Raw genomic sequence first — 25,271 nt, forward strand, 5'->3', positions numbered from 1 at the left:
AGGATGATCTTAAACTACACATCACAACAGCTGCTGTGACTGTTGACATGTACATGTTGAGACATGTTTGGGGAGAAATGGATTATCACATTGATATCTGTCTTGTTACAAAATGGTCACACAGTGGTAGCATCGTCGCCTTGTAATCAAGGGGTCCTGGGTTTGATACCCGGTGGAGGCACATAGTGGTTTGGATCCCACTTTAAACTGTAGGTTCAGTCCTGATTAGCCTTCTTGTGTATAAAGTGGACTTACAAACCTCAACTCAACAACAACAACAAAAAGGGTCACACATAGAACATTTGTAACTTAGACATATAAACTTCAGGACATATTCTTCCATTCAGATTTTTAGATAAGGGGATATTCACACATGCACACAGAAATCATTATGTTGCAAGAAATGAAGACATTTTATGTGAGTTGATAAGCATCCATGTATGCAAGAGCATGCCAGGTGGGGGAGGGAAGTGAAAACAATCACTTCAGAAAGAAATAGTGTGTAACATTTGATTTTTGTACACATACATGTATATGTTAGGAATTGTCTGTGCTGAAATAATATACTCCCCTCCTTGTAGGTCTGTTATGCTGAGGGAAGGGCTCACTGTCATGCTCATCACTATCTCATCCCTCATACCATTGTCATTCATTGCTCAACTAAAGATCAGATTTTAAATTTTTTTAACGCTCTTGTTTGGTTTAGTTTATCATTTCTAAACATCAACCTCTCTTCATGCAGTGCATCCAGAAATCAGACACTTGAGATTCTGGCACCTGGACTCACAACCAGTATAATTCTCTCCCTCATCTGTGTGTTCAGAGCCACTTTAAATCCTCAGCTTCTATCAATGGCAAAATGCATTTAGTTTAGGGCTGAGCCGATACCGCGCAGTTGAGTTTCTTTTACCGATATCAAAGATTTTCAGTGGCTAGAAAAGTGGGCAAAGGCAACAGCTAGTCTCAACATTTGTCCTTTTTAAAAGTTCATTCACCCTTCCTTGTGACAGATTGGGAGAACATCTCAGGAAGTTCCATAGATTTTCCTAGAAACACTGGATAAAACCACACCCTCCTGAGAAGCAGATGGCAAGATCAAAGGCATGGGTAAGTGAAAGCTGAACCCAAACATGACCATGAACTGCTTAGTTAATGCTGTGGGAAATTCATTGCCAATACTTGCTTGAAGTTCATGGTGGTAAGATAGGTGGATGTTTTTAAACCACCCACAAGTTTAATGCCGAGTTCTTGGAGAAGAGGGATGAAGGTCACTGTGAAATTAGCTTTGTTTTATCTACGTTCAAGCGAAAAGGGGATTCAGCAATTTCTTCTTGTCCCCTTCCCCTATGTGTCAGTCTTTTGTGTCACTGCCGGTATCGGCCAATGAGGGTTATTTATTTCCGCCAAGATTAGATTGGGTACGTAAGGCTTTGAATGACAGTACTAAGGAAGATTGAGTTTTCGTTTCAAGTCCACTTTATGCACAGATATGCTAATTGGGACTGGACGTACATTTTAAAGTGGGACCCGAACCACTATGTGCCTCCACTGAGTATTGAACCCGGGATCTATTGATCACAAGGTGACAGCGTTACCACTACACCATCGGGGAGTCCCCTCTAAAGATTTATGTACACCATGTACATAAAATATTTATGAGGAACTTTTCTTTTCGTCAAATGGACATACCATCATTCTTTTTGTTATTCAATAAATATTAAATTTTTACTTCTTTGACATTAAATTCCTTGCCATGACAGTTGCTTTTACACATATTTTAGCATAAGCTGGATGATGAATATTTGCAGTTTTATCTCTGATTTTATAGCATCTTTTTACTATTTATGTAATAACAATATTTTTTAGTCAAGAAACAAAGAAAAAAATAGGTACAGTATTAACATTGTCTTTCCTCCGTTTCTTAGAAATTAGGTACTAATTAATTAATTTACGTATTATTATGAATTGACCTATAATTATATTAACATTTTAAATAGAAACACTTTTGTTATAATATTTCTGAGACCCTTGGCCCAGACTGGCTTCCAAATATATTTCTAGATGCATGCCTAGTGATGTGATGAGTTAGTATGACTGTAACTAGCCTTTGTTATTTTATACTGGAATTATACAAGTATCTGTATCGGCTCAGCTCTAATTTAGTTCTTGTATGTTTTTCATACAGATTATACTTTTTTTGTTTGTGGGGTACTGATTTCAGTTTTTCACTCTGGTTTCATTTGTTGTTATGTGTTCACTTCTTTTATATTACTCTTTTTGCTAAGGAGCATATGTCCCATATTGAGATTGATTGATTTGGTGTTTTAAGTCCACTTTATGCACAGTAAGGCCAATCTGGACTGGACCTACAGTTTAAAGTGGGATTCGAACCACTATGTGCCTCCACCGGTTATTGAACCCAGGACCCCTTGATTACAAGGTGACGACGCTTCCACTGTGCCATTGGGAAGTCCTTCCCATATTAAGAGAAGGGTGCAAATAGTGAGAGATATGCAAATTACCAACTGCATATTCATTTGTAGGTGAAATGCTGGCGAACACCTGTTCTGTCTCACGGTGAAGCACCTGCTATCATAACTCGATCTCCAAAGAATGTCCACATCACGATAATGTGCTTGTTACCCACCTGCTAGTGGTTAAAGAAGACCTTGGACGTTTATTTCTAGCATTGTTCCTCTTTTCATCTTCACCTTCACAAGTTATGTAATAGTAAAAACAGAAAATAACACTGAAAACTTAAAGGAATAATTTTTAAATGTATTTTTTGTGTATTTCAGTATGGACATGCAAGTGCAGGTGGAGTCGAACATGTTCCACCAGGCTGGGATTGGTGGATTGGACTAGTTGGCAATTCTCGCTATTACGATTATACACTTTCCGTTAATGGCACAGCTGAAAAACATGGGAGTAATTATGAAGAGGATTATTTGACTGATGTTATTGTAAGTGAATTTATGCATGGAAATTCAGTGACAAATGCTTCAAAAATGATTGCTTAATGTAAATAATGTGTAGTCTTTTGAGAACATCAATTGATTATTTAATTATTAAAAATTGTGGTATGTGTATTACTACAGAGCATTCCCTGACATTCGCTACGAGACTCGGTGGCAAGCGGCCCGGCATCAGAGCGTGTCTTTCCCGGTGAACGGGTCCGCGACAGTCGCTTATATTAAACCTCGTAAAAAAGTTTAGAGTAACAGGGTCAGTTCTGAATAAAAGTGGAAAGAAAAATCAGGAAATAAAGTATACAAAGACAATCCACACACCATCCGTGAGTTAAAAGAGAGTATTGTACGAAAAATTGGGAGAATTACAGTAGACGAACTTACACGTGTAAATGCCAATTTCCTTCGGAGATGCCAGGAATGTGTTGCAGCAGAGGGACATCATTTTCAACACCTTCTGTAGTCAAGGTTAGTACACAATATGAAAACTGTAATTTTAATAGCAGACTCTAGCGACTGTCGCTGACCCGTTCACCGGGAAAGACAAGCGCTGATGCCTATCAGCTTGCCACCGAGTCTCGTAGCGAATGTCAGGGAATACTCTGTATATGTTGAACGTCAATGGTAATAATCAGTGTAAAGTTAGTAAGGTATTAGTAAAATGTACAATAGGTTTTTTAATTATGTAATGTTCAATATTTGATGAAAACGAAAGTGAATGGATTTGTAGTTATTGCCATAATGAAATATTTACCTGAGAGAGATTTTTTATGTACTGATAAAAAAAAAGGTAAAGTGCTCCCCTGTGCTTAGCACCATGCCATGAAGGCATAATAGGGGGTGTGGGAGTAACGCACCACACTTTCTTGATCCGGTTGTGCATGGGGGGGGGGGTGATGTGATCAGCATCACGCCCCTGACCACCTTTACCCCCCAGGGTTTCCCCCAGGTACCCATGTCATTCGATGCTGGGTGGGCACCGGGACCGCTTCCAACGTTAGAAAAGTTCCCGGATTTGAACCAGCCCGGGATCGAACCTGGGACCTTTAGCATGGTAGTCAGACGTGTTACCGACTGAGCCACACCGGCCACTTTTATGGTTTTTATGGGGTGTAAGGGGTGCTCCTTCCACGTAGTGCACCCAATAGTCAACCTCACTTCCACTTAGTACACCCTGGACAGCAGACTAACGAGGATCTGGCGACTTGCCCCATAGCCAGTATAATTTTGTTTGTTTTGTCCTTATTTGTGCTGAGTGCTCCTTTACAGCCTCAGCTTTTAAAGAAAGTCAGAAGATTTTAATATTTTATGATTTTAGTTATGCAACGTTACAGTTGTTATGTGCAACGATAAGGGGCTGGACCCCGTATAATGTGACGGGTGCAAAATAGCCTTAGTGCTGACGCACCCAAAATTTTAAATTCAAATCAAATCAAATTATGGGTCTTATGTACTGATATGCACCTTTTTGCTGTATGCATTGTATCTTGTACTATAAACATTGGAAACCCCAGAGGGAATTTGAATCACCCTGTATAAGTAATGATATGCATTGTATTTTCACAGAAAAGATATGGCCTTGAGTTTTTAAACCAGAAAGTTGTACAGGATGGTCCCTTCTTCATGACCCTGGCCGTTCCAACTCCACATGCTCCGTTTACTCCAGCTCCACAATATAAGGATTATTTCATCAATGTTACTGCCCCAAGAACTCCAAATTACAACATAGCAGTAGGAGAGGTATGATTTTCCTTCAAACTTTTAAAGGAGCTTTCAGACCAAAGTGGCAGATGTCATTTGTTGCTTGTGTGATACTTGGACTGGGCCAGTTTGTAATTCTGTTGCCTTAATATTCTGGTCATTCGTGCATGATGAATGCTTTTGTACAGACTGTCACATCAGTTTCAAAGCTCCGTAAGAGTAAAAATGTACATAATGAAGATATTTCTAGGAAATCAGTTTGAAGATTTTTACAGAAAATGTATTGTTTATATTTGATGAATAAGTGAAAAGAAAGTTCACAGTAGGAATTATTTAATAAAGAGGAGAAAGAATGGTCAAATTTAACCTGGAGAGGTAGACAGACCCAAAATAAATCAAATACAAGTAAATAGAACTATAATTTTTCATGAAACTTTCCTGCTGAAAAATTATCAAGATGTTCTTGGGTTATCCAGGTAAGGTTTCCAAACTCCCAAGATCTAAGTTCATCCACAGCTCAAGGGACTGAAGTGGAGTGTCCCAGAACTCTGGACCCAACATAAGGATGACTTAGTGAACCTTCAGGGTAAGTTGCCTAAGCTACAAAAAGCTGATCCTGTGTGTCTAATCCAGTGGTGTGGCATGACTTTCTCAAAAGTGTTACCGGCAATCAGTATGACAATTATGCCTGCTAGACGTTATCACCCCCCCCCCTCCAAAATGTATTCGATCTAGATTTTTGTTCATCTCGTTCTTCATTTGCAATCCGCACAGTGATTTAGCCACAAACACTCCTAGAAAGAACTATCACTCATGAGACAGTTATTGTGAAAATCCAATGAATAGTGGTGAACCTTTGTCAATTCTTCATCTGTCTCTGTTTCTTTTGCAATGAGGTGCAAAGGGGAAGAAGAACCACACTTTTCTCAGGTCAGTTTGACCTTTGTGTAGTGAGCTGATGACATAACTCCCCTCCTCCAGTGACAGTCAATGTGGAAGCGAAGCCCAGCTGTACATACTACTACTTGGAAGAGAAAGAAAAAGAGGAAGAGAAAGAAAGAGAGAGGAGGTTTGGAATAAGGAGTATGGGGAAGACCACAGAAAAGATATGCAAAGTGCTTAGGAAAGCGGGCATTAAAACTTACAGGAAGGGAGGGAGAAGCATCTTAGGAATAGCGAAGAATGCTAACAATAAAAAGGAAAACAGAGAAGAGGAAGAGGAACGGATTATCTACGAAGTGAAATGTAAAGAATGTCAGTGTGTGTGTACATAGGAGAAACAAAAAAGAGGCTGAAAGACAGGTTGAAACAACATAGGGATGATGTAAGACTTAAGAGAGAGAGAGAGAGAGAGAAATGCGATATTTAAACACACGAGAGAAACAGGACATGACATAGAGTGGGATGAGGCTAAGCAGATAGGAAGGGAGAAGAGAATACTAGTGAGAAAATGGAAGGAGGCCAAGGAAATAGAGAAGAAAGGTGAAGGAGACACAATGAACTGGAATGGCGGACTGAAGATAAACAAAGGAGGGAAGAAAGTGTTAGAAATAGTGGAAAGGACAAGAGAGAGAGAGGAGAGAAGAATGAAGGAAAAAGTGCGTGAGATAAAGAGTCCAACCACATTCTAGATGGAAGAAAATATGTTTTAGCCTTTGAGGTGAAAGTACAGTTGACAAGGGAAAGCCACCTGCTAGAATGTTCCAGAACAACTTTCTAATAGTCTGGAGGGGAGTAATGTTTGTGTATATATATCGGCCTGTTTGTACCTTGTTACATTTGTACTTGGCGCAGAGTCTGAAGAAGATCTTGATAGAAGGTTGAAACGTTAAGTTTAGTTTGTTTTATAATAAAATAAATTTCTGCCTTGGTCAGCATATTGAGTTTTTCATATCATGGAAACAAGGCTTAATGGTGTTATACTACTGTCGCCAACTTAGTATTTTGGAGCAAGGTTTGTGTAAATCACGAATCGCACCAAGGAACTATATTTTCATCTAATACCTAACTGGTCTCATTTGTAGTTAAATCCAGCCTTGGCTTTGCAGTCTACCTCTAGTTGCCTCACAGAAATAGTATTCCCATTTTGGGCGGGAATTAGCTCTTTTCTTTCAATCCAATGTGACAACACTGGCCTGTATCCGGCAGGCCTCACCAGTAACTGGGCCCCTAAACAGGCATATAAGTAACCCCAGAGCACATTTGCCCCAACGTCTTGCATTGGTGCCTTCTCCTCTTGTTACCTCTTGAGGGTAGTGGTACGGCCTCTTTCTTCTCTTCTGTCGGCTGCAGAAAAAAATGTCCTCTGCAATATCTACTAGATGGCAATGTGGTTGGTTAACATATTTAACAATGTTGTCATTTTATTGAAGCAAGTTTTTAATTCTTTACATTTTGCTGTTACCTGTGGTACTCGTAACACCAGTTACATGCATGCCACGCCGCTGCTCTAATCCATGGCTGAGATTAAGAATAAGTGACTTATGAAATAATGTGGAATTTACTTTGGTTTGAAATAAGAGAGATTTTTCCTCCTCTCCTTGTTTCTTTGCATTTGATTTGTAGTGAATTGGTTATATAGGGTTTTCCAATAAGAACAATATGATTTTACAATGAAATAAAATAAAAACTATTTCAGATACAACCAAAATTTTTATATTATATTGAAGCATAGTTTATTACATTATGTTTTGAATAACACATCATTTAATGTGTCCACCTCGACTTTATGCACACGAGTGAATTCGATGAACCCAATTTTCGATGACTTTGTGCAATAACTCTGGCCTAATGTCACGAATGCAGCGTTCGATGTTCAATCTTAATGCATCAAGGGTTCGTAGTCTGTTTGCATAGACTATAGATTTCAAATAACCCCACAAAATCAATCTAAAGAAGTTAAATCACAACTTCTTGGAGGCCAAATAACAGTTGCATTTCTTCAAATTATCCTTTCACCAAAATGTTCTTGCAATACGTCGCTAGTGGCATTAGCAGTGTGACATGTGGCACCGTCTTGGAACCACATGTCCTCCAAATCAATTTCATCTAAATTTGGCCACAAAAAAATTGTTAACATCAATCGGTACCAGTCACTGTAACTGCATCTCCTACCCCATTTTGGAAAAAAAAAAATGGTCCATAAATGCCATAAACCACACCATACAGTGACCTTTTGTGGATGCAAGGGCTTCTTGTGAATCTCTTGTGGATTGTTTTCACACCAAAAACATCAATTTTGTTTGTTAACATATCCACTTAACCAGAAATGAGCTTCATATGAGAAGATATTTTTTGGCCAAAATTATGATCTGTTTCAAGTTCAATAGAAAGTCTATTTTCATAAATTCTTTGGATAATAACCAAACGTTATTGGAAGTGTGTATTTAACCATGATGAATTGTCACAGTATACTAAACATAATGACAACTAGTGACAGTTAGAACATTTGAAGCATAGTTGGCAGTTAATTTGAAAATCATATAATTCTTATTGGAATACCCTTTACATTAAAAGTCTTTACAACCATTAAGTAACACTATAAATGAACAAATTTCTCAGGTCACAGTGTTCAAAAGTAAATGCTAAATTTAATCTTTAAGCACTATATAAGAAACGAAGTATTTAAAGATCTTGAGATGTTACCAGCAATGTTTTTATGTGCAGAATGTTGTTATTCACATAATACAGTCTTTAGATGCAAATTTTTGTTTCTAGGTGGAGTACAGTGTTAATTCACTCTAATAAACTTACGGTCCATTTTTCCATCAAATTTTTATTTGTTATCAATTTCCCCACCAGTCTGCAGCAAGACAGAACATGCCTGACGAAGCTACCAGACAGGTGGAGAAATCGATCGCAAACAAAAAATTAACCATAAGCTTATTAGAATGACCTCTCTGCATAACAATAGAGTACAGTGTGTTAGAAAACATGTAAGAATTTGATTGAAAAGTTCTGCTTATTACATGTTTCCATACACTGAACTGATTTTGAGGAAGTTGTTTAAGATCCTTAAAGGGTTGTATACTGTGGACTGACATCATATTCTTTAGGAACACAGAATAGAACCTGATAAATTAAACTCTTCTGCTCCTTGGCAGATGTGGAAATGTGTGAAATCCATCAACAAAATTAGATGAACAGAACTTAACAGGTGGCAGGAGAAGCATGCATTTTGTGGTTAGATATGTTTTGAAGGAGGGAAACCAATGGATCTTCACAGGTAATCCAGAATGCCTTTCAAGGAGATAAGAGTTTAACTTTCTGAACTTCATTCTGTGTTCGTAAAGGATGTGATTTAACTCTCCACAGCATACAACTACCTTGAGGATCTGGTCAAATGACTTACTGGAAATGAGTGCAGTGAGTGCACATATTTGACACAGTAGTTTTTAATCAAATTTTATTGTTTTTAACAAAGGATACCTCAACACCAATAATCTGCATCGGAATATATTATGTGACTGCAGCATACTGAATTTTTTCCTTAAAAAGTAAAACATATGGTGTATGAAACATCCATGGTAATTTCTCAAGCCCAGAACTAGAACAATGGACCTGTGCAGCAAATTTATCAGAATTTTGATAAAGAAGCTTACATTGAATTTGTTTACTTACAGGATAAACATTGGTTACTTCGAATGCCTCCATCAACTCTCAATGAGAGTACTTTGGCAGAACTGGATCGGATATACAGAAGTCGTTGGGAAGCTTTACTGTCAGTAGATGATCTAGTTTATGAAATCATAGACAAAGTTGATCTTATGGGACAGTTAAATAATACGTATATTATATTTTCATCAGATCATGGATTTCATGTAGGTAAGCAGAAATATAGCTATGTACATTTTTCTAAACTATGTCATGTATCATCTGTCTGCTGAATGATTGTTTCAAGTCCACTTCATGTGTAGATAGGCTATTTGAAACTGGTCCTATAGTTTACAGTAGATTCCAAATTGCTGAAATGTGCTCATACTAAGAATCAATCCTTTGACACGTTCATTACAAGACACTTCACTATCAAAAGCCATTTGAACTACCAAAGATATTAAGTATGAACTATGTGCATAATTCCAGTGGGATGACCAAAATCAATGCCAAGACATCTTCAGCATAAACAACTTACTAGGTTTATTGTTAAAAAATTATCTGAAACACAACAATGAGGTTTGTTGTATAACAATGAGAACAAGTTTTGTTTTCATGCACAAGACTTGGTCATTGTGGCACTGGTGTAGTGTTAAAGAAAATGGCAACTTTCACAAATCCCCAGACCTTACACCCCTAGACTTGTGCATTTGCAGCTTTGTGATCGACAAAGTCTGTGTGCCACCTATGTCACAGAATGTGCAACAGCTAAAGGAGAGAATAAGATAGGCCCTTGCAAGTGTGGATGAGAAGTTCTTGGGGGAAAGCATGGCAAGAACTTGAATTTTGATGGGATGTGTGTTGCATAACTGGTGGAAGCCACATTGAACATTTGTAGACATTCATAGAAACTTGAAGTGTACTGATTTACACAACAAATATCATTGTTGTATTCCATATAGTTTAGTTGAAATAAATTCTTAAAGTTGTTTAGTCTGTTATGATACACCCTGTATAAGATGAGATGTGAACATTTTCATGCTTGTGTACTTTGTGAATATGCCAAATTATCAGAAGTACTGAACTGTGTCATTTAAAATCTAAAGGTGCATACTCGTTGAAATCAGTACTTCGAACTTTCATATTTTTAATATTCCAGTGGATAATTACTTGATTCGTTTACTTTGTAGGCCAATTTGCACTCCCATGGGACAAACGTCAACCGTATGAGTTTGATATTAGGATTCCACTTCTTGTCCGAGGACCTGGCATTAACCCAAAACAAGTCATTTCAGAAATAACATTGAACATTGATTTTGCTCCCACATTTATTGAAATGGCAAACTTGGAAGTTGCTACTATAATGGATGGTGAATCATTTCTTCCATTATTGACGGGACAGCACAAAATAGCCAAGAAAAGCTATTCAAGAAAACTTGCACTGCTTGAGAAGAGGCATAAGGTGACTTCAACTGCTGGCACTTGGAGGGAAGCATTTCTTATAGAATATCGAGGAGAAGGCAAAGATGGTACAGTGTCACCAGATTGTCCCTGGGGTAAAGATGGTACACTTGCTGTAAGTGATTATATCTTGTGTTGCATTTGTAAAATAGATCAAATTTAGATTGCCATATGCTTTCTCAAAATGTTAGTTTTTACTTGTTACTTTTACTGATTGCTTTATCTGTATTTATTAATTTTTTTTGTTGTATCTAAAATATTATATACGAGGGCTATCCAGAAAGTAACTCACGTTTTGGAATAAAAAGAAGACAAGTGAAAGTAGACATTTTTTATTATGTACATTTTGAAGCGACACTCTTACACTGCTTTTTGACATAGTTGCCATACAAGTTTAGGCACTTACCATAGCGATGATCAAGCTTACAAAGTCCATTGTCATAAAAAGTTGTCGCCTGTGACTTCAACCATTTCTGCACACCAGCCTGAAGGTCTGTGTCATTTGTAGCCAGGTTTTCATGTGGGGAAACAAGTGGTAGTCACTTGGTGCGAGATCCAGGCTATATGGCGGATGGTTGAAAACCTGCTAATGAAAGGCCTGTAAAAGTTCCTGCATCCAGTTGGCCGAGTGCGGGTGGGTGTTGTCATGAAACAGCAGGACTTTTGCACTCAGTTTTCCTCGGCGTTTGTTTTGAATTGCTCTTCAGTCTTCATTGTGAACGTTTGTATGGCCATCTTTAAACATGAGGCACCAATGCCTCACTCCACTTTCACTCATCACATCTTTACCATAAACTTCACACAGTTGTCGATGAATGTCGATCAGTTTAGTGTCTTTCGCCAACAAAAATTGTATGACCGACCTCACTTCACAACTGGCGGGATTTTCAATCGGAGCACTCATGTTAACAATGTATTATGAACAGAGCAGAAGCGACACGAACTCATATGTCCACAGCTGGATGTGCACTGAACGGGCGGAAGTCCCTGCAAAAAATGGCAGCCCTCACCCCGCCGAAACGTGAGTGACTTTCTGGATAGTCCTCGTAAATATCCTACAGGCTTCAATAAGACACATATCCATATTTAAAGGGAGGGAATAAATAATTTTGTGCCACCACTTTAATTGTATGCCTTATACAAATGATTTCCTATATACTTAGAGTGAGTGTACTGTGTATTTTTTGATCAAACACCTGAAAATCGAAAGTTTATCTCATCCCCAAGTTCATTTCTAGGCTTTTTGGGAAAAAGCACTTAAGGCAAAATTGCGATTTTACAGGAGACAGTTATTTATGTTTATTCTTTTAATAGCAGATATTGCGGACATTATATATATAAATGTTGGATCATCACTGTTTAGAATTTTTACACATGATCAATGTAAAATTATGCTTATAATATGTTCTTTAATTGATTCAAATGAAAGCAACAGATAATCCCAGTTTGTGACTTGGGTGCTTTTTCATGAACATCCTAGATTTGTACTTTGAAGTAAGCAAATATGCTTCCTGGCATTTGTATCTTGTGTGAGAATACCACAGTAATGTTATGTGACACAAATATAACTAACTGCAAAAATATGTTTTTAAATATTGTAATAACTACATAAGTAATCTAAGAATATTTTGGAAAGTATATAAACTAGAAGCTTGCATGGTAAATTTACACTGTAATAATTATATTTTATAATTTGTAACCAATGAGAATATTTTCAAATTGATCACATGTCATGTAATGGCCGTGGTGGCTCAGTCGGTAACGCTACCATGCTAAAGGTCCCAGGTTCGATCCCCGGCCGGTTCAAATCTGGGAACTTTTTTAACGATGGAAGCGGCCCCGGCGCCCACCCAGCGTCGAATAACCTGGGTACCTGGGGGAAACCCTGGGGGGTAAAGGCGGTCAGGGGCGTGATGCTGATCACATCACCCACACTCACGACTGGATCAAGAAAGTGTGGAGCGTTACCCCCACACCCCCTATACGCCTTCATGGCATGGTGCTATGCACAGGGAAGAACTTTACCTTTACCTTTATCACATGTCATGTATTAGTATTATCTGCACAAAATAGTATCTCCCCAGCTCTACTAATAAGAGATGCTTACTAAGCATTGGTAATCATATTAGTGCACAAATAATTTGAAAGTAATAAGTGATTAATAGTCATATGTACAACTTTGCAGGAATGTGTTCCAGCAGCAGCTTGCAAATGTGAAGACTCTAAAAACAATACTTATAATTGTGTTCGGGAGCTGTCCACAACAGAGAATACTCTATACTGCCAGTTCTATGATGCAGAGGTGAGTAATGATGGACCTCGATTTGCATATCTCACTGTATACCTAATTGAATACAGGGTGTCCTGGAAGTCTGGACCCATAGGAGTTTTCAACAGGATGGTGCCCCTCCACATTACGTGCTTACAGTGCAACATTACCTTAACACACAGTTTCCTGCATATTGGTCTCCAAGAAACCCAGATCTCACTCCACTCAATTTGGTTTTGTAGAACTACCTAAAAGCCATGGTGCACAAGGTCAACATTTGGAGCATTCTCCTTCTTAAAGAATGCACTGTGCAGGCATGTCAGCAAATGTCTGCAACTGTGATCCATAAAGTGTTGCAGGAGGGGAGATTTAGTCTTAAACTGTCTATGCAATACAATGGCAGACATTTTGAACAAGCTCTCTAATTTTATGTGTTTTTTCCTGTGGATCCAGACTTATGGGACACTCTTTAGTTGGATTCCATATACAGGAAAACCTCGTTAATACGAAGTTCAAGGGACCAAAAATTGTCAACTTCGTATTAAACGACTTCGAGTTATCCAAACTTTTCAAGATGGCGCCTGTTTTCAGGTGTAAATAAAGTAGAGTATAAATTAGCCCCACAAAGGATATTTTATACTTGGTGGTAGCTCAGAAAATAAGCTTTATATGTACTATATAATAATATTGTACGTTTTAAAGGAAGTGTAAAAAATGTTACACAAAATGAGAACACGGAGCTTAACGCGGACACAAAGATTACAAGGTGTCGGTTAACACCATTTATCCTGCCTAGTTATACAACCGGTTATGCACGGGATGCATGTTGTGGCAAAAAGTCTTATAAAAAAACTGTACTTTCTTTTAAATGTGCAAAGTTGTTGCTCTTCCACGAAATTCTTACAATTTTAGTTCATAAGAAACCCGTTTGCACGGAGACCTACGGAAAAGAAAACAATCTCGTTTATTGCAAGAAGTGGGTCTTGACAGTAGTCACACTCGAGCAAGAGACTGGAGATAATCAAACAGAATGAATATTGGATTTTATGTACTAGAACATTGTCCGTTACTGGAGAGAAGATTCTCTTGGGAGAGAACACAACCTTTCCCTGGCACAAAACAAAAAAATCGGGCCTGTAAATTTCATTCTGGTTCGGCTGTCTAAAACACATCGTAAAAAAAAAGTCACGTATTCTTTGCTTCAGTTAACTTCATATTCGCCCCCCCCCCCTTTTTCAGGGGGCAGTCCAAACTCTTCCTCAACTTGCATTGTAATCAACTCTGAAAAAGTAAACACACAACTTGCGATGTTTGCACCCAATGTGTATCCTAGGACACATTAAACAGTGCCGCACTCGATAATCACTCTGGTTTGGATCCCACTTTAAACTGTATATTTAGTCCCGCTTAGTTCAGCAGTAAAAAATGAACTAAAAACAAGTTTTACGAAACTTGCGTACTATTCAGATTAATCGACAATTTATTGTAGGATTCAGGAGTATTCTGGAGGTCAAACACTCGTTCCGTCAAAACTTTTCCTCTCGTATTCCTACAATGAGCATTGCGGGTTTGTTTTTTTAACAGCAGCACGCTAATGGTTCTGAAGAAAAGCGGGGATTATATGGCTTTGGGAGATTCAAAACAATGAAGCAATGAAGCTTATTCCTTCCCACTGGATGAGTCATTGCAGTTATCAGCAAGCGAGAGCTTTCCAGACGCTAGACTAAACACTGGCGCCAGCTACACCAGTGGCGGATAATGAGCTGTTGTAGGAAAAGGAAGGGGGTCACTTTTCTTTTACTTATCATGCGGTTTTTGTTCGTTTTAAAGAAGGTTTTCAGAACTGTTTGCTTTTTATTAGACGCCAAAGGAGCCGGTGTGCGCACACGAGCAAGAATATCGTGGCCGAAACAATTAGCAACGGACCCCCCCCCCCCCCCCCCCAACGTTTGCTGAAAGATAAAGGGGAGAAGTCACTCAGACAACAAAACACTGTTTTGGCAAATTTTATGACCGGCACAGTTTGGAAACGTATGAAGCGGGAAACTGGAGTTGCAACATACGTAAGATCGATGTCAACTTTTGCGGGAAACCTAGATGACAACGCATTAAGCGGGTTGACGATCTTTAGTTGGCCCATGCGGCTTTGATTATCTGTAACAGTTTCCCTTTTTTTTATGAAGGTCTACAGGGCACAAAGGACACGCTTTTAACGAAAGTGGTTACCGGAAGTTGTCTGCTACCAGGCCAAAAGTTGCTCGCTCACGGGAAATTGCTGTATCTCGAGCTCAGAGCTAGACAGATTGGTGAGACTTCCAGGCGCCACGCATCTTGTATTTTGGAACATTCGTGCGATCTTATCTTGCATTTCTCATCTGGCACTGGTGAATATTTCCAAGGTGGCGCATTCAGCGGGGAAAGAGCTTGACCTCCCATGCACATTGACAAAGAATGTCAATGTCCAGCGGGCATTTCGGGCTGCTTCCCTCGAGTTGTCAGCAGCTCTTAGGACAAGGAAACATGTCAAGGTCAAGTTAAAATAACGTCCAAGCTCTCTCCACATTCGATCTTCTCTTGTCGACTTACGCAGGTGTCTACTTCGAATTAAGCGAAACCAGTTTTGCGGAAGGGTCTTGTAAACAACTTCGTATTAAAAATTATCCGTATTTCGATTTATCCGTACTGAAATACATTATAAATCTTATCTTATCGGCTGGGGAATGGGAAGAACTTCGGATTAAAGGGTACTTCGTATTAACCAATATCGTATTAACGAGGTTTTCCTGTAGTAATTAAAAATCCTTTATTTGATGTATTTTAAGGATGATGCCTGGTTTTTCTTTCTCTTGTCTTTCTTGCTTTCTTTTTACAACCAAGTTGAAAAGTATTAATTACATTTACAATATTAATTTTTGTACGTTTACTCCAACTGTGTCAGTGTCATCAAAAGCATTGTTAGTTTTTTTTTTTTTTTCACCATGTCCCCATGTCACTCTTTGCTTTATCCAGCTTCATGGATGCAAATATTTCATACAAAAATGTGGTTTCACATTAATTTTGGTTTATTTTTAGCAGTGTTGAATAAACTAAGACTTATGTGAATAGTATGTAATGATGGATATTTAATACTTATATGTATTTACTAAGTTTAAGTGCTACATTTTGAACTGGAAATGTATTTTAAAATACCTGGAGAAGTTTTGGAATTTATGTAGTTAAAATTAGTCAGACCCCTCCCCTGTATGTGTAGTGCTGATCACAGACGTTATTTGTGACTGCGATCATGAATATGTGGAACCACATATCCTATGTGACTACATGGTACAGGAGAGGACCTTTCCTCAATTTTATGTCTACATGAGAAATCATTCAGTGAATCCTCTTCTCAGGAAATAACTGTATGTGGTGTCTGTGTTTATAAAATGGTTTTCAATTTTGATTTAGTCCAAATCTGAAGTGACCTTGTATCCAAGATTATTTAACTATGGTTTCATTAAAAAGTGTGCCAAATTTTATGCTGGACTCATTGAATGCACAATTTTTTCACATGTCCACTGGGCTATTTGTGCCTCATCATGAATTCGTACTGGCTATGTACTGGTACAGCAGTTTTATCTACAACCACTGAGAATTGCAGTGGGCTTGAATCCTGGCCTGGCATGGGTGTTCTTTGCAAGTGTCCCTTCATCAATTTCATTACATCATTGCTCATCTTCACAATTAGCCAAAAGTAGCAGAAAAGCTGATCAATCAAGCAAAGTAAATCAATCAATTCAACTGAGTCACCCTGTACTTCACAAACATTTAGTATAAGGCATTTAGCAATTCTTTGTTATTACTCAAGAGGGCTCGACCAATGAATGCATAAGAGGGGAAAGCATTGCATAAAGGGGGCAACAGGACTGCAGCTACCAGCTGTTTGCAGCAGCATGCACTGCTTTGCTCCACAGATTCCTGGGACTGGGTATATTTTACGTTTTCCACAGATCAAGGTGAAAGAAGTAACATTCTGGAAAAGAGACAGGGGAAATTTTTTATAACATTTTGCTATGTTGGGACTGTGAAGATAGGTAAGGTAAAGTTCCTCATGCATATAGCACATTTAGGTGAAGGCACGTTTAGGTGATGTGAGAGTAGGGTTCCACATATTCTCAATCTCTACCACTTTGGAGTTGATTTGTTCAACTCCATGCTCTGGCTACTTTTACCCCCATAGGGTTGCCTCCAGGTACCCATTGCTTTTAGGCTGGGTGAGTCCCAGAGCCACTTTATGTAGGGACAAGGTCGGAAATATTCTGATCTTAGATCACCCATCCTGGCAATCTAACCCAGGTCTCCCACATGGCAGTTTGATGCCCTACCGACTGCCGTGAAGATTGAATGTATAATGAGGGAAAATGTAAAATCCAGAAATATAAAATCAGGGTTCTGCTGTATTTAGGGCTGAGCAAGTCACATATGGCAATACCAATGCTTTAAGATTGTAACAATTTAAATGCCAGAGTTTTATTCCAAAATATTCATAGGTTCATATATGAGATGAAGAAGATATTAAGATAGCTGTCATATTTAATCACAAAATTCATTTTTCCACACAATACTGTTGCAAAATTAATGAAAGGCATGCGTTTTTGTGTACCCCATAAGATACCTCCAAAAATGTGTCAGCCAGTATCTGTGATAAAATTCAAACATATACTTCTGGGTACGAATATCACTGACATCTGCGTCTGCCTAGTCTTAATATTTATTCTTATGTCATGTAATCTACTTCATATGAACACAGCCTTCCATATATTTGAATGAATTGTTGGATGACCATGATACACTAATTTTTTTTTTTTTTTTTTAATAAACATTGTTGTACAGTTACGGGCACTTCTGGGTTGTAACAATCCTTCTGAAAGCTCATTACAATCCAGAAGTGTCCTTGAGTGTACTGTGCAATTACAATAATCACATTTTTTCTTATTTTACAGAATTTTGTAGAAGCTTACAATCTGAACTCGGATCCATATCAGTTACATAATGTAGAAAAATCATTGCAAAAGAATTTAATTAATAAATATAAAATTGCAATGAATTACCTACAAGATTGCCATGGTCGATTTTGCCATAAAATATAGTTTTATGATGTACATTTGTGCCAGTATGGTTAGATAAGTGCAAGTGTCGAAGAAAGAAATTCAGAAGATTGAAAACTAGTGGTGTAATCATGCCAGGGTGCCACCCATGTACTTTTGTTATATAACCAGGACAAGTTATCATATGTAAATATGCTGATAATTACAAATATCGGAACGATTTAAAATACCGGCCACTTCCCCAATTTCGTTCATATTTTGCACACTCAATAATTTAGGGAAAGAAATACATATTTCTGATATTACTACGACCCCAAATTTTAACTATGTTAACCTAACCTAACCTTCCATGGTTCGTGGGGGCTATCCGTGAATGGTTTGTGGGGCTATCCATGAATGGTTTGAGGGGCTATGCGTGCATGGTTCGTGGGGCTACCCATGCATCGTTAGAGGGGTTTAAGGCTAATTGCGACCAGGCACCATCAAAAAATGTCCATTTTGTAGCACTTGAGCGAAAAATTTCAACCACAGAATCGTGATCAAGTGTCCTAAATTAGTGAGTATGCGAAATATGAACAAATGCCCCCGTATTATTAGTATTTACCCAACCGAAACTAACTAAAAAATTGCTTTTTTCCAAAGCAAAACTTATGGAAAAATGGACATTACTTCCTTCCTCCAAAAGACGCCATCTTCTTTACATGAACAACTGAGGGTCTCACTTATTGCACAACACCTTAGCAACCTTGTGTGCTGAATGCAAAGTAACAAATACAGGTGGTTCATATCGCACAACACTTTAGCAACCTTGGGTACTGAATGCAACGTAACGAATTGCGAACGTCACTTGTTCATATGAGAAAAATGCCTCCCATCATTGTTTATGTATCGAGAATCAGCGTGGTTATTCACAACATTATTTTACAACTTCTACATCTTAATTTACAATTTCTACACGTGACCACCAAATCTTAACTGCATATACATCATCAGGACTCCATAATTAGTGAGTATTCAAATTATTAACAAAATTATGCCTTTTCCTTGTATTGTGAAATCGCAACCTTCTACACGTTATTTTGCAAGTTCCACATGTGAGCGCCAAATTTTAACTGCAGATTCGTGATTAGAAACCCTAAATTATTGAGTATGCGAAATATGAAGAAATTGGGAAGTGTCCGGTATTGTAAAATCATACCCAAATATCTTTTATGTTATCTCTTTATACCCCTCCATGAAAAACTGCTTTATTGTGGAATCATTATTTGAAACTTTGAAGAATTAAGAATTATTTAGTAGAATTTAACATATTTTTCTCTGTGTATAATTTCAAATTTGCAAGGTTATCCTCCATTACTCTTTTTCAAATTGTATTTCTTGTGAATTGTTACATTGTTGAATATTTTAAGTCTCATATTTTATGTATATGTATGGGAAATGTGATAATTTTGATTAGTTATAAAGATCACATTCTCAAGATGCCACCTCAATAGCCCAGTTAATTATTTGGTCACTTTGTAATAAAGGTCTTTGTTGGTGCTTGATTGTTTTACTGGCTGGTTAGGACTCGTACATTAAGTTGACTTAATGCTACAAATTTTGTCACAACCGAGAAGCAGGTAAGGTCTGCATTATGTCAGGAAAAGTATTGAGATTACTGTTGTATGAATCCAATTGAAGTGGTAGCTTTTACAAATATTTTATTGGGTTGTATGAGTATAATTGCAGCCTGAATCCTAAGTTTCTCCTGTGATATGTGCATTGTTGCTACTTCAGTGAGTCTATCAAAGACATGTTGAATTCCTAGTCCTTGCTGTTTTGTAGTTCACTGTTACTTGTAATGGCCTAATGCACATTGTTGTAGTTGAACTTTTGGAGGTGATTATTTTTTTGTAAACCATTGTGCTGACGTGAGTATATTAAGTGTGATCAAAAATTATCTGTCTACCTTTATTTCCTGTAAAATAATTGTTGCCCTGCCGTGGACTTGGGTGAAGCGTGACTGTAAATCTGGCAAATAAAATCTGGTTCTGCAACTTCCAGTTACAATGTTGGAAATCAGATGATGAAATACCAAAGGACTGCCTAATAGATACTTTGAAGGATATGCCAAGCAGCGTTTCCTGTAATTCTTGAGGTTTTGAAAACATGATAACTGTAGCTGATGTTTGGCTTTAGTTATAACTTACGAGGGGAGTTCAACAATTATTGTCCCTAACATGGAAGGAATGATCCGAAACAACTTAATTTTTTTGTGTGTCATGTATAACTCTTTGAATGATTATACACAACATTTCAGCCATGTAGGGTTTATAATGTTAATGTTATGTTATGTTTCTCAGGACAAGGTGAGCCCTGACTGAGAAAATGGAAAAATCGGAAGTAGAGCCGTTATTAAGTATTGCTTCAGCCTTGAGAACAAGTGAAAGTCAGGGCAAGATCTGGAAAGTAGGGAGGGTGCTCGATTAGTTCAAATCTAGTAGCAGCAGCAGCACTTTCCTGTGACACATCCCTCTGCATTTCTCCTTCATTGCATCCCTCACTTTTGGAATCAATTGTGAATAATAGTCACCTGTGATTGTCTTTTGGCACTGGAGGTAGTCAATGAACAATACTCCCTTGACATCCCAAAAAATGGTGGCCATAAGGTTGCCAGCTGATGGCATTGTCTTGAATTTCTTGTGGGGTGGAGAATCATGGTGCCACCACTGCATACTCTGTTGTTTTGATTCAGGGTCATAATGGTGTACCCAGGTTTCATTTACGATCACATATCTACCAAGAAAGTTAACCAGGTTTCTCATAAACAAGGCCAACTTTGTCTCTGAACAGCAGTACTTAATGATGGCTCTCACTTCCGATTTTTCCATTTTCTCAGTCAGGGCTCACCTTGTCCTGAAAAACATAACATAACATTAACATTATAAACCCTACATGGCTGAAATTTTGTGTGTAATCATTCAAAGAGTTATACATGGCACATCAAAAATTTCAGTTGTTTCGGATCATTCCTTCTATGTTAGGGACAATAATTGTTGAACTCCCTTCGTACAAACTAATTTTTGTGTTGTTTTTGGTCCTGCATCAGTTTGTTGAGAGAAAGAGTTGCATTCTGTTGTGGCAAATTAAATCAAAATTTGCTGAGATCAAGTGACAATATTGGTGGCAGTTGGAATCCAATAACTGATGTATATTGCTGATAAATATGTACAGTGCAACACCACACCTCACCAAATTCGACTGTATCTTACTTAATCAGAAGTTACATGTGATGAGTATATTGATTAAAAGTTCCACTGATAATAATTGTAATAAAACGTTGCTAGTACACACTTGCTTTTTTTCTTTATATTCTTCCTTTCCTTTGAACAAATGTGATAATACAAGGTGGTGCATATTGTATCTACGAGCTTCAAATGACAATGGAAAGACGGTGAGTGCTTGTAATAACTTGATAATGTACACAGTATCCAGTGTATAATATGGACAATACAGACATCAGTGCACTCCCCACAGGATACACCATCAACAAACCAACTTGAAGAGTACCGAAATCTTTCTTCCCAGAAGTAGCTTCTGGAAATTTAATGATGTGATGTGAATGATTCCCTCTGATAAATAACTGGAAGAGGAAATTGTAAATATTATCTTCTGTCTCGACACAGTAGTGCAAATGGAAAGAAGTCTTTCTTGCAGGAGGGGAGGGCTTCATGTGGCCAAATAAGTAGTGCATGACCTTTGTGTTTTTCATGATACAAGAAAACAGACAAAAAAAAGATAACTTACATGTACGTAAGTGGACATAAAAAATATTTTGGGGTATTGTTTAAAGGATAGTAAACACTCCTCAAAAGACCATTGTTTCATTTTTGTTGTTTATAGATACTTCTTTCTCACTTTTGGCTGAGTGCAGAACACTGTAGCCGATTCACTGGCATTGTCTGCTTCTGTGATGAATCAAGCAAGGACGTTCTGTTGTAGGGTACCCAACAGAACTCTCTCACTGTTGCGTAAGCTGAACGTGCACAGGCCATTGACCCTGTCAAAAGGAATGCAGTAAGTTTGGAAATGGTGGTAGTCGGTTGGCAGAGAGGTCCCCTTTCTGTCCTCTGCAGTTATGGTGGGAATGAACCAGGATCTTAAGATACCAAACCAGCCACAGACCAGTGATGTGTTAACATGGCAGTTCGAGTTTTGAGTGCACCACTGTCCTCGCAACTTTGATTCTAATTTTTACCTTTGAATGCACGGAAAGGTGCAGTGGTCCTTTTTCTGTAGTGTAGATTGTTATAATTTATTTGGGATTTAGCTAAAAATTTAGTTTAGTTTTACTTATTTACCTAATTATATATTTTAGTTTGATTTAGAAATTGATTCTATTAGTATATTTAATTAATTAATTAAAGGAATTAGGCAAAATTTTATTCTCGCCTGTTTATCAAAAACATCTTTTCATGGTTTTATATGAAGTATAACATTCCCAATGACATTTGGTTAATGGCCACGGTATTTTGACCATGCGAAGATAGCATAATCATTTGTCTTTTAAACCTTGTCTGTAAGACTGCACATATCATAGATGTCCAATATTATTTATTATTGAATGAGTTCATCATTTGCAGGGGTGTATGGGGTGACCCTTTCTGAAGACACCCAAATGTCAACCTCCCTGGACTTCATTTTGCAGACTAGCGAGGCTCATGGCCAGTATAATAATAGAAGAAGAAGAAATGGAGTAGGATCACGGCTGTTATCGCTCCGTAAATTTAGTGAAATATTACAGTGTGTGCACGTTATTGAAATGAAATAGTAGTGAGAAACAATGCAGTAAGTACTTAACTTTGTAACTAGATAAAAATATGGGAAGGAAATACGTTCTTTATGTACTTTATTAACTAATTTGTGGTCCTTGCAAATGTAAACAAACAGCATACAAGTTGATTAGTGCACCTATTTTTTATACAGCACGGTGTCGGATTTCTCCAAATATGAGTACTTGCTCAGAATGTTTTAAACCTGTATCAAGACAGGATATCTCATCCAAAATACAGTGCAGTGGTTGCTGCAATTGGTATCATATGAAATGTGTGCAGTTAAAGGAAAGTGATGTGGAATATTTAAAATCTGAAAACAGGGAATGGTGATGTACAAAATGCATGAAAGAACGGCGCAGTAGTCTACTTCTTGAAAGTGCGGAGGAACCAGCTAAGGTAGTGAATCCATCCCTAACGGACGTATATGAACTGTTACAAGCTCTTACAAATGAAGTTAAAAACTTGAAGCAGCAGCAAGAAGAAACGGAACGTGAACTACGAAAATCACTAAACCTTGCTCACGAGAAATTAGATGAAAACGCTGAACTAATAAAAAAACAGTCCGAGAGTATAGGTGCATGCTTAGGGCGGATAGAAGTGTTGGAAAGTGAGAATCTGTTATTAAAGAAGCAATTGAAGGAGACACAGCTTCAAGTAGACGATCTGGAACAGTATGGTAGGAGAAATACACTTGAAATATATGGTGTACCAGAAAACTTGAATGAAGATCCCTACGAAATTGTAAAAAAAGTAGGACAAGTACTAGATGTAAAGGTAGAAAATGAAATGATTGACATATGTCACAGAATGAAAAAACTTCCGCAACAGAAATCGGCAGGCATTATTGTTAAGTTTGTTAGACGTGTAGTTAGAGATAAGATAATTGAAAGACGTAGAGTTAAGAGAAATCTAAACTGTACACATCTGGGCTACACAAATAACGAAGTTATATATTAATCAAAGTCTCACTCCCCTCAGGAAGAAAATTTATGGCTATGCCAGGAAAGTTAAAAGAGAGAAAAACTACGCATACTTATGGGTTGATGGTTCAGGGTCTATAAAATTAAGAAAAAGAGAAGGTGATAGAGATATTTTTGTTCTGAAAACAATTGAAGATGTTGATAAGTTAGTATAATTTGAAATGGCTTCACAAAAGGATGAATATGTAATAACTGATGACATAGATAACTTGAAGCAATAAATGGCTTCGTCTGATATTATGGTTTACTATCAAAATGTGAGGGGTCTCAATACAAAAACTTATGAGTTTTATGTAAATAATATAGCAAGTAGATATGATATTATTGTCTTAACAGAAACATGGTTACATGATGGGGTCCTAAGCAGTGAATTATTTCATGATAATTATAGGGTCTTTCGTCATGATAAAACTGGTAATCATAAAGGAGGTGGTGTTCTTATTGCAGTTAAAAATAAAATACCTTCAGATGTTGTTGATCTAAAAAGTAATCTTGATATGTTATGTATTAAAGTCTCTATATCTAACAAATTGTATTATATAATTGGGATCTATATCTCTCCTGCTTCCAAAATTAATATCTATAAATCATTTTACAATTTGTTTGAATGCAAAGAAGAGTTACAAAATAATCTATTTATAATTGGAGACTTTAATTTACCATTGATATCTGACTGTTCATACAATCTACAAGAAGGTGGGCCCTGTTATAAATTGTTGCAAAACTTTTTAAGTTTTTATGATTTACATTCAATAAACAATGTTAAGAATGGCAATAACAGAACCTTAGATCTTATACTTACTAATGTGTATAGTAACATTACAGTATCTAGAGATGAATATCCTCTTGTTAAGGAGGATATACATCATCCTGCATTAATTATAAATGTGTCTATGGAAATAAAGTTCAAGAGTATTAAAAATAATATCACTCTCAAAAGGAACTTTTGTAAAGCAAACTTTATGCGCATGTACGAATTATTACGAGGTATAGACTGGGCATATTTATACAAAATAGGTAATGTAGAAGAGACCATAACTTAATTTTATAATGTAATTAATAAGGTATTTGATGAAACTGTTCCATATAAGAAAACTAATATGCACAGCAAATATCCACGATGGTTTACTGTAGAAATTATTAATAAATTAAAACTAAAAGAATATCATACAAAGCGAAAGAAAGATAGTGTAAATAGCAAGGTAGAATATAAAAAGCTTAGAAAAATAACTAAAATATTGATAGATAAAGCATACAAAATCTACATCAAAGAAATAGAACAAAATATACAAAAAGATACCAAAGGATTCTGGGAATTTCTGCAAAGTAAAAGGGGCAAGAGAACCAATTATAATCCTACAATGGTCTTTGGAAATAAATTACTTGAAACGAGTCAACAT

At 37.3% G+C, this 25,271-nt stretch overlaps 1 protein-coding gene across 1 annotated transcript in view; it reads left to right on the top strand.

Moving 5' to 3' along the window:
* The window catches only part of LOC145983882 (N-acetylglucosamine-6-sulfatase-like), a 39,225-nt gene extending 17,820 nt beyond the window's left edge, over window positions 1-21,405 (top strand). Inside the window, exons 5-10 of the mRNA XM_083116966.1 lie at window positions 2,799-2,963; window positions 4,536-4,709; window positions 9,293-9,494; window positions 10,454-10,839; window positions 12,910-13,026; window positions 17,973-21,405. Of these exons, the coding sequence (XP_082973092.1) occupies window positions 2,799-2,963; window positions 4,536-4,709; window positions 9,293-9,494; window positions 10,454-10,839; window positions 12,910-13,026; window positions 17,973-18,119 (1,191 nt within the window). The 3' untranslated portion in view covers window positions 18,120-21,405. The remainder of the gene's footprint in view (window positions 1-2,798; window positions 2,964-4,535; window positions 4,710-9,292; window positions 9,495-10,453; window positions 10,840-12,909; window positions 13,027-17,972) is intronic.
* The last annotated feature ends 3,866 nt before the right edge of the window (window positions 21,406-25,271 follow it).

The sequence above is a fragment of the Lepisma saccharinum genome, chromosome 2 (genome assembly GCF_977018435.1).
Source record: "Lepisma saccharinum chromosome 2, izLepSacc3.1, whole genome shotgun sequence".
NCBI lineage: Eukaryota > Metazoa > Arthropoda > Insecta > Zygentoma > Lepismatidae > Lepisma > Lepisma saccharinum.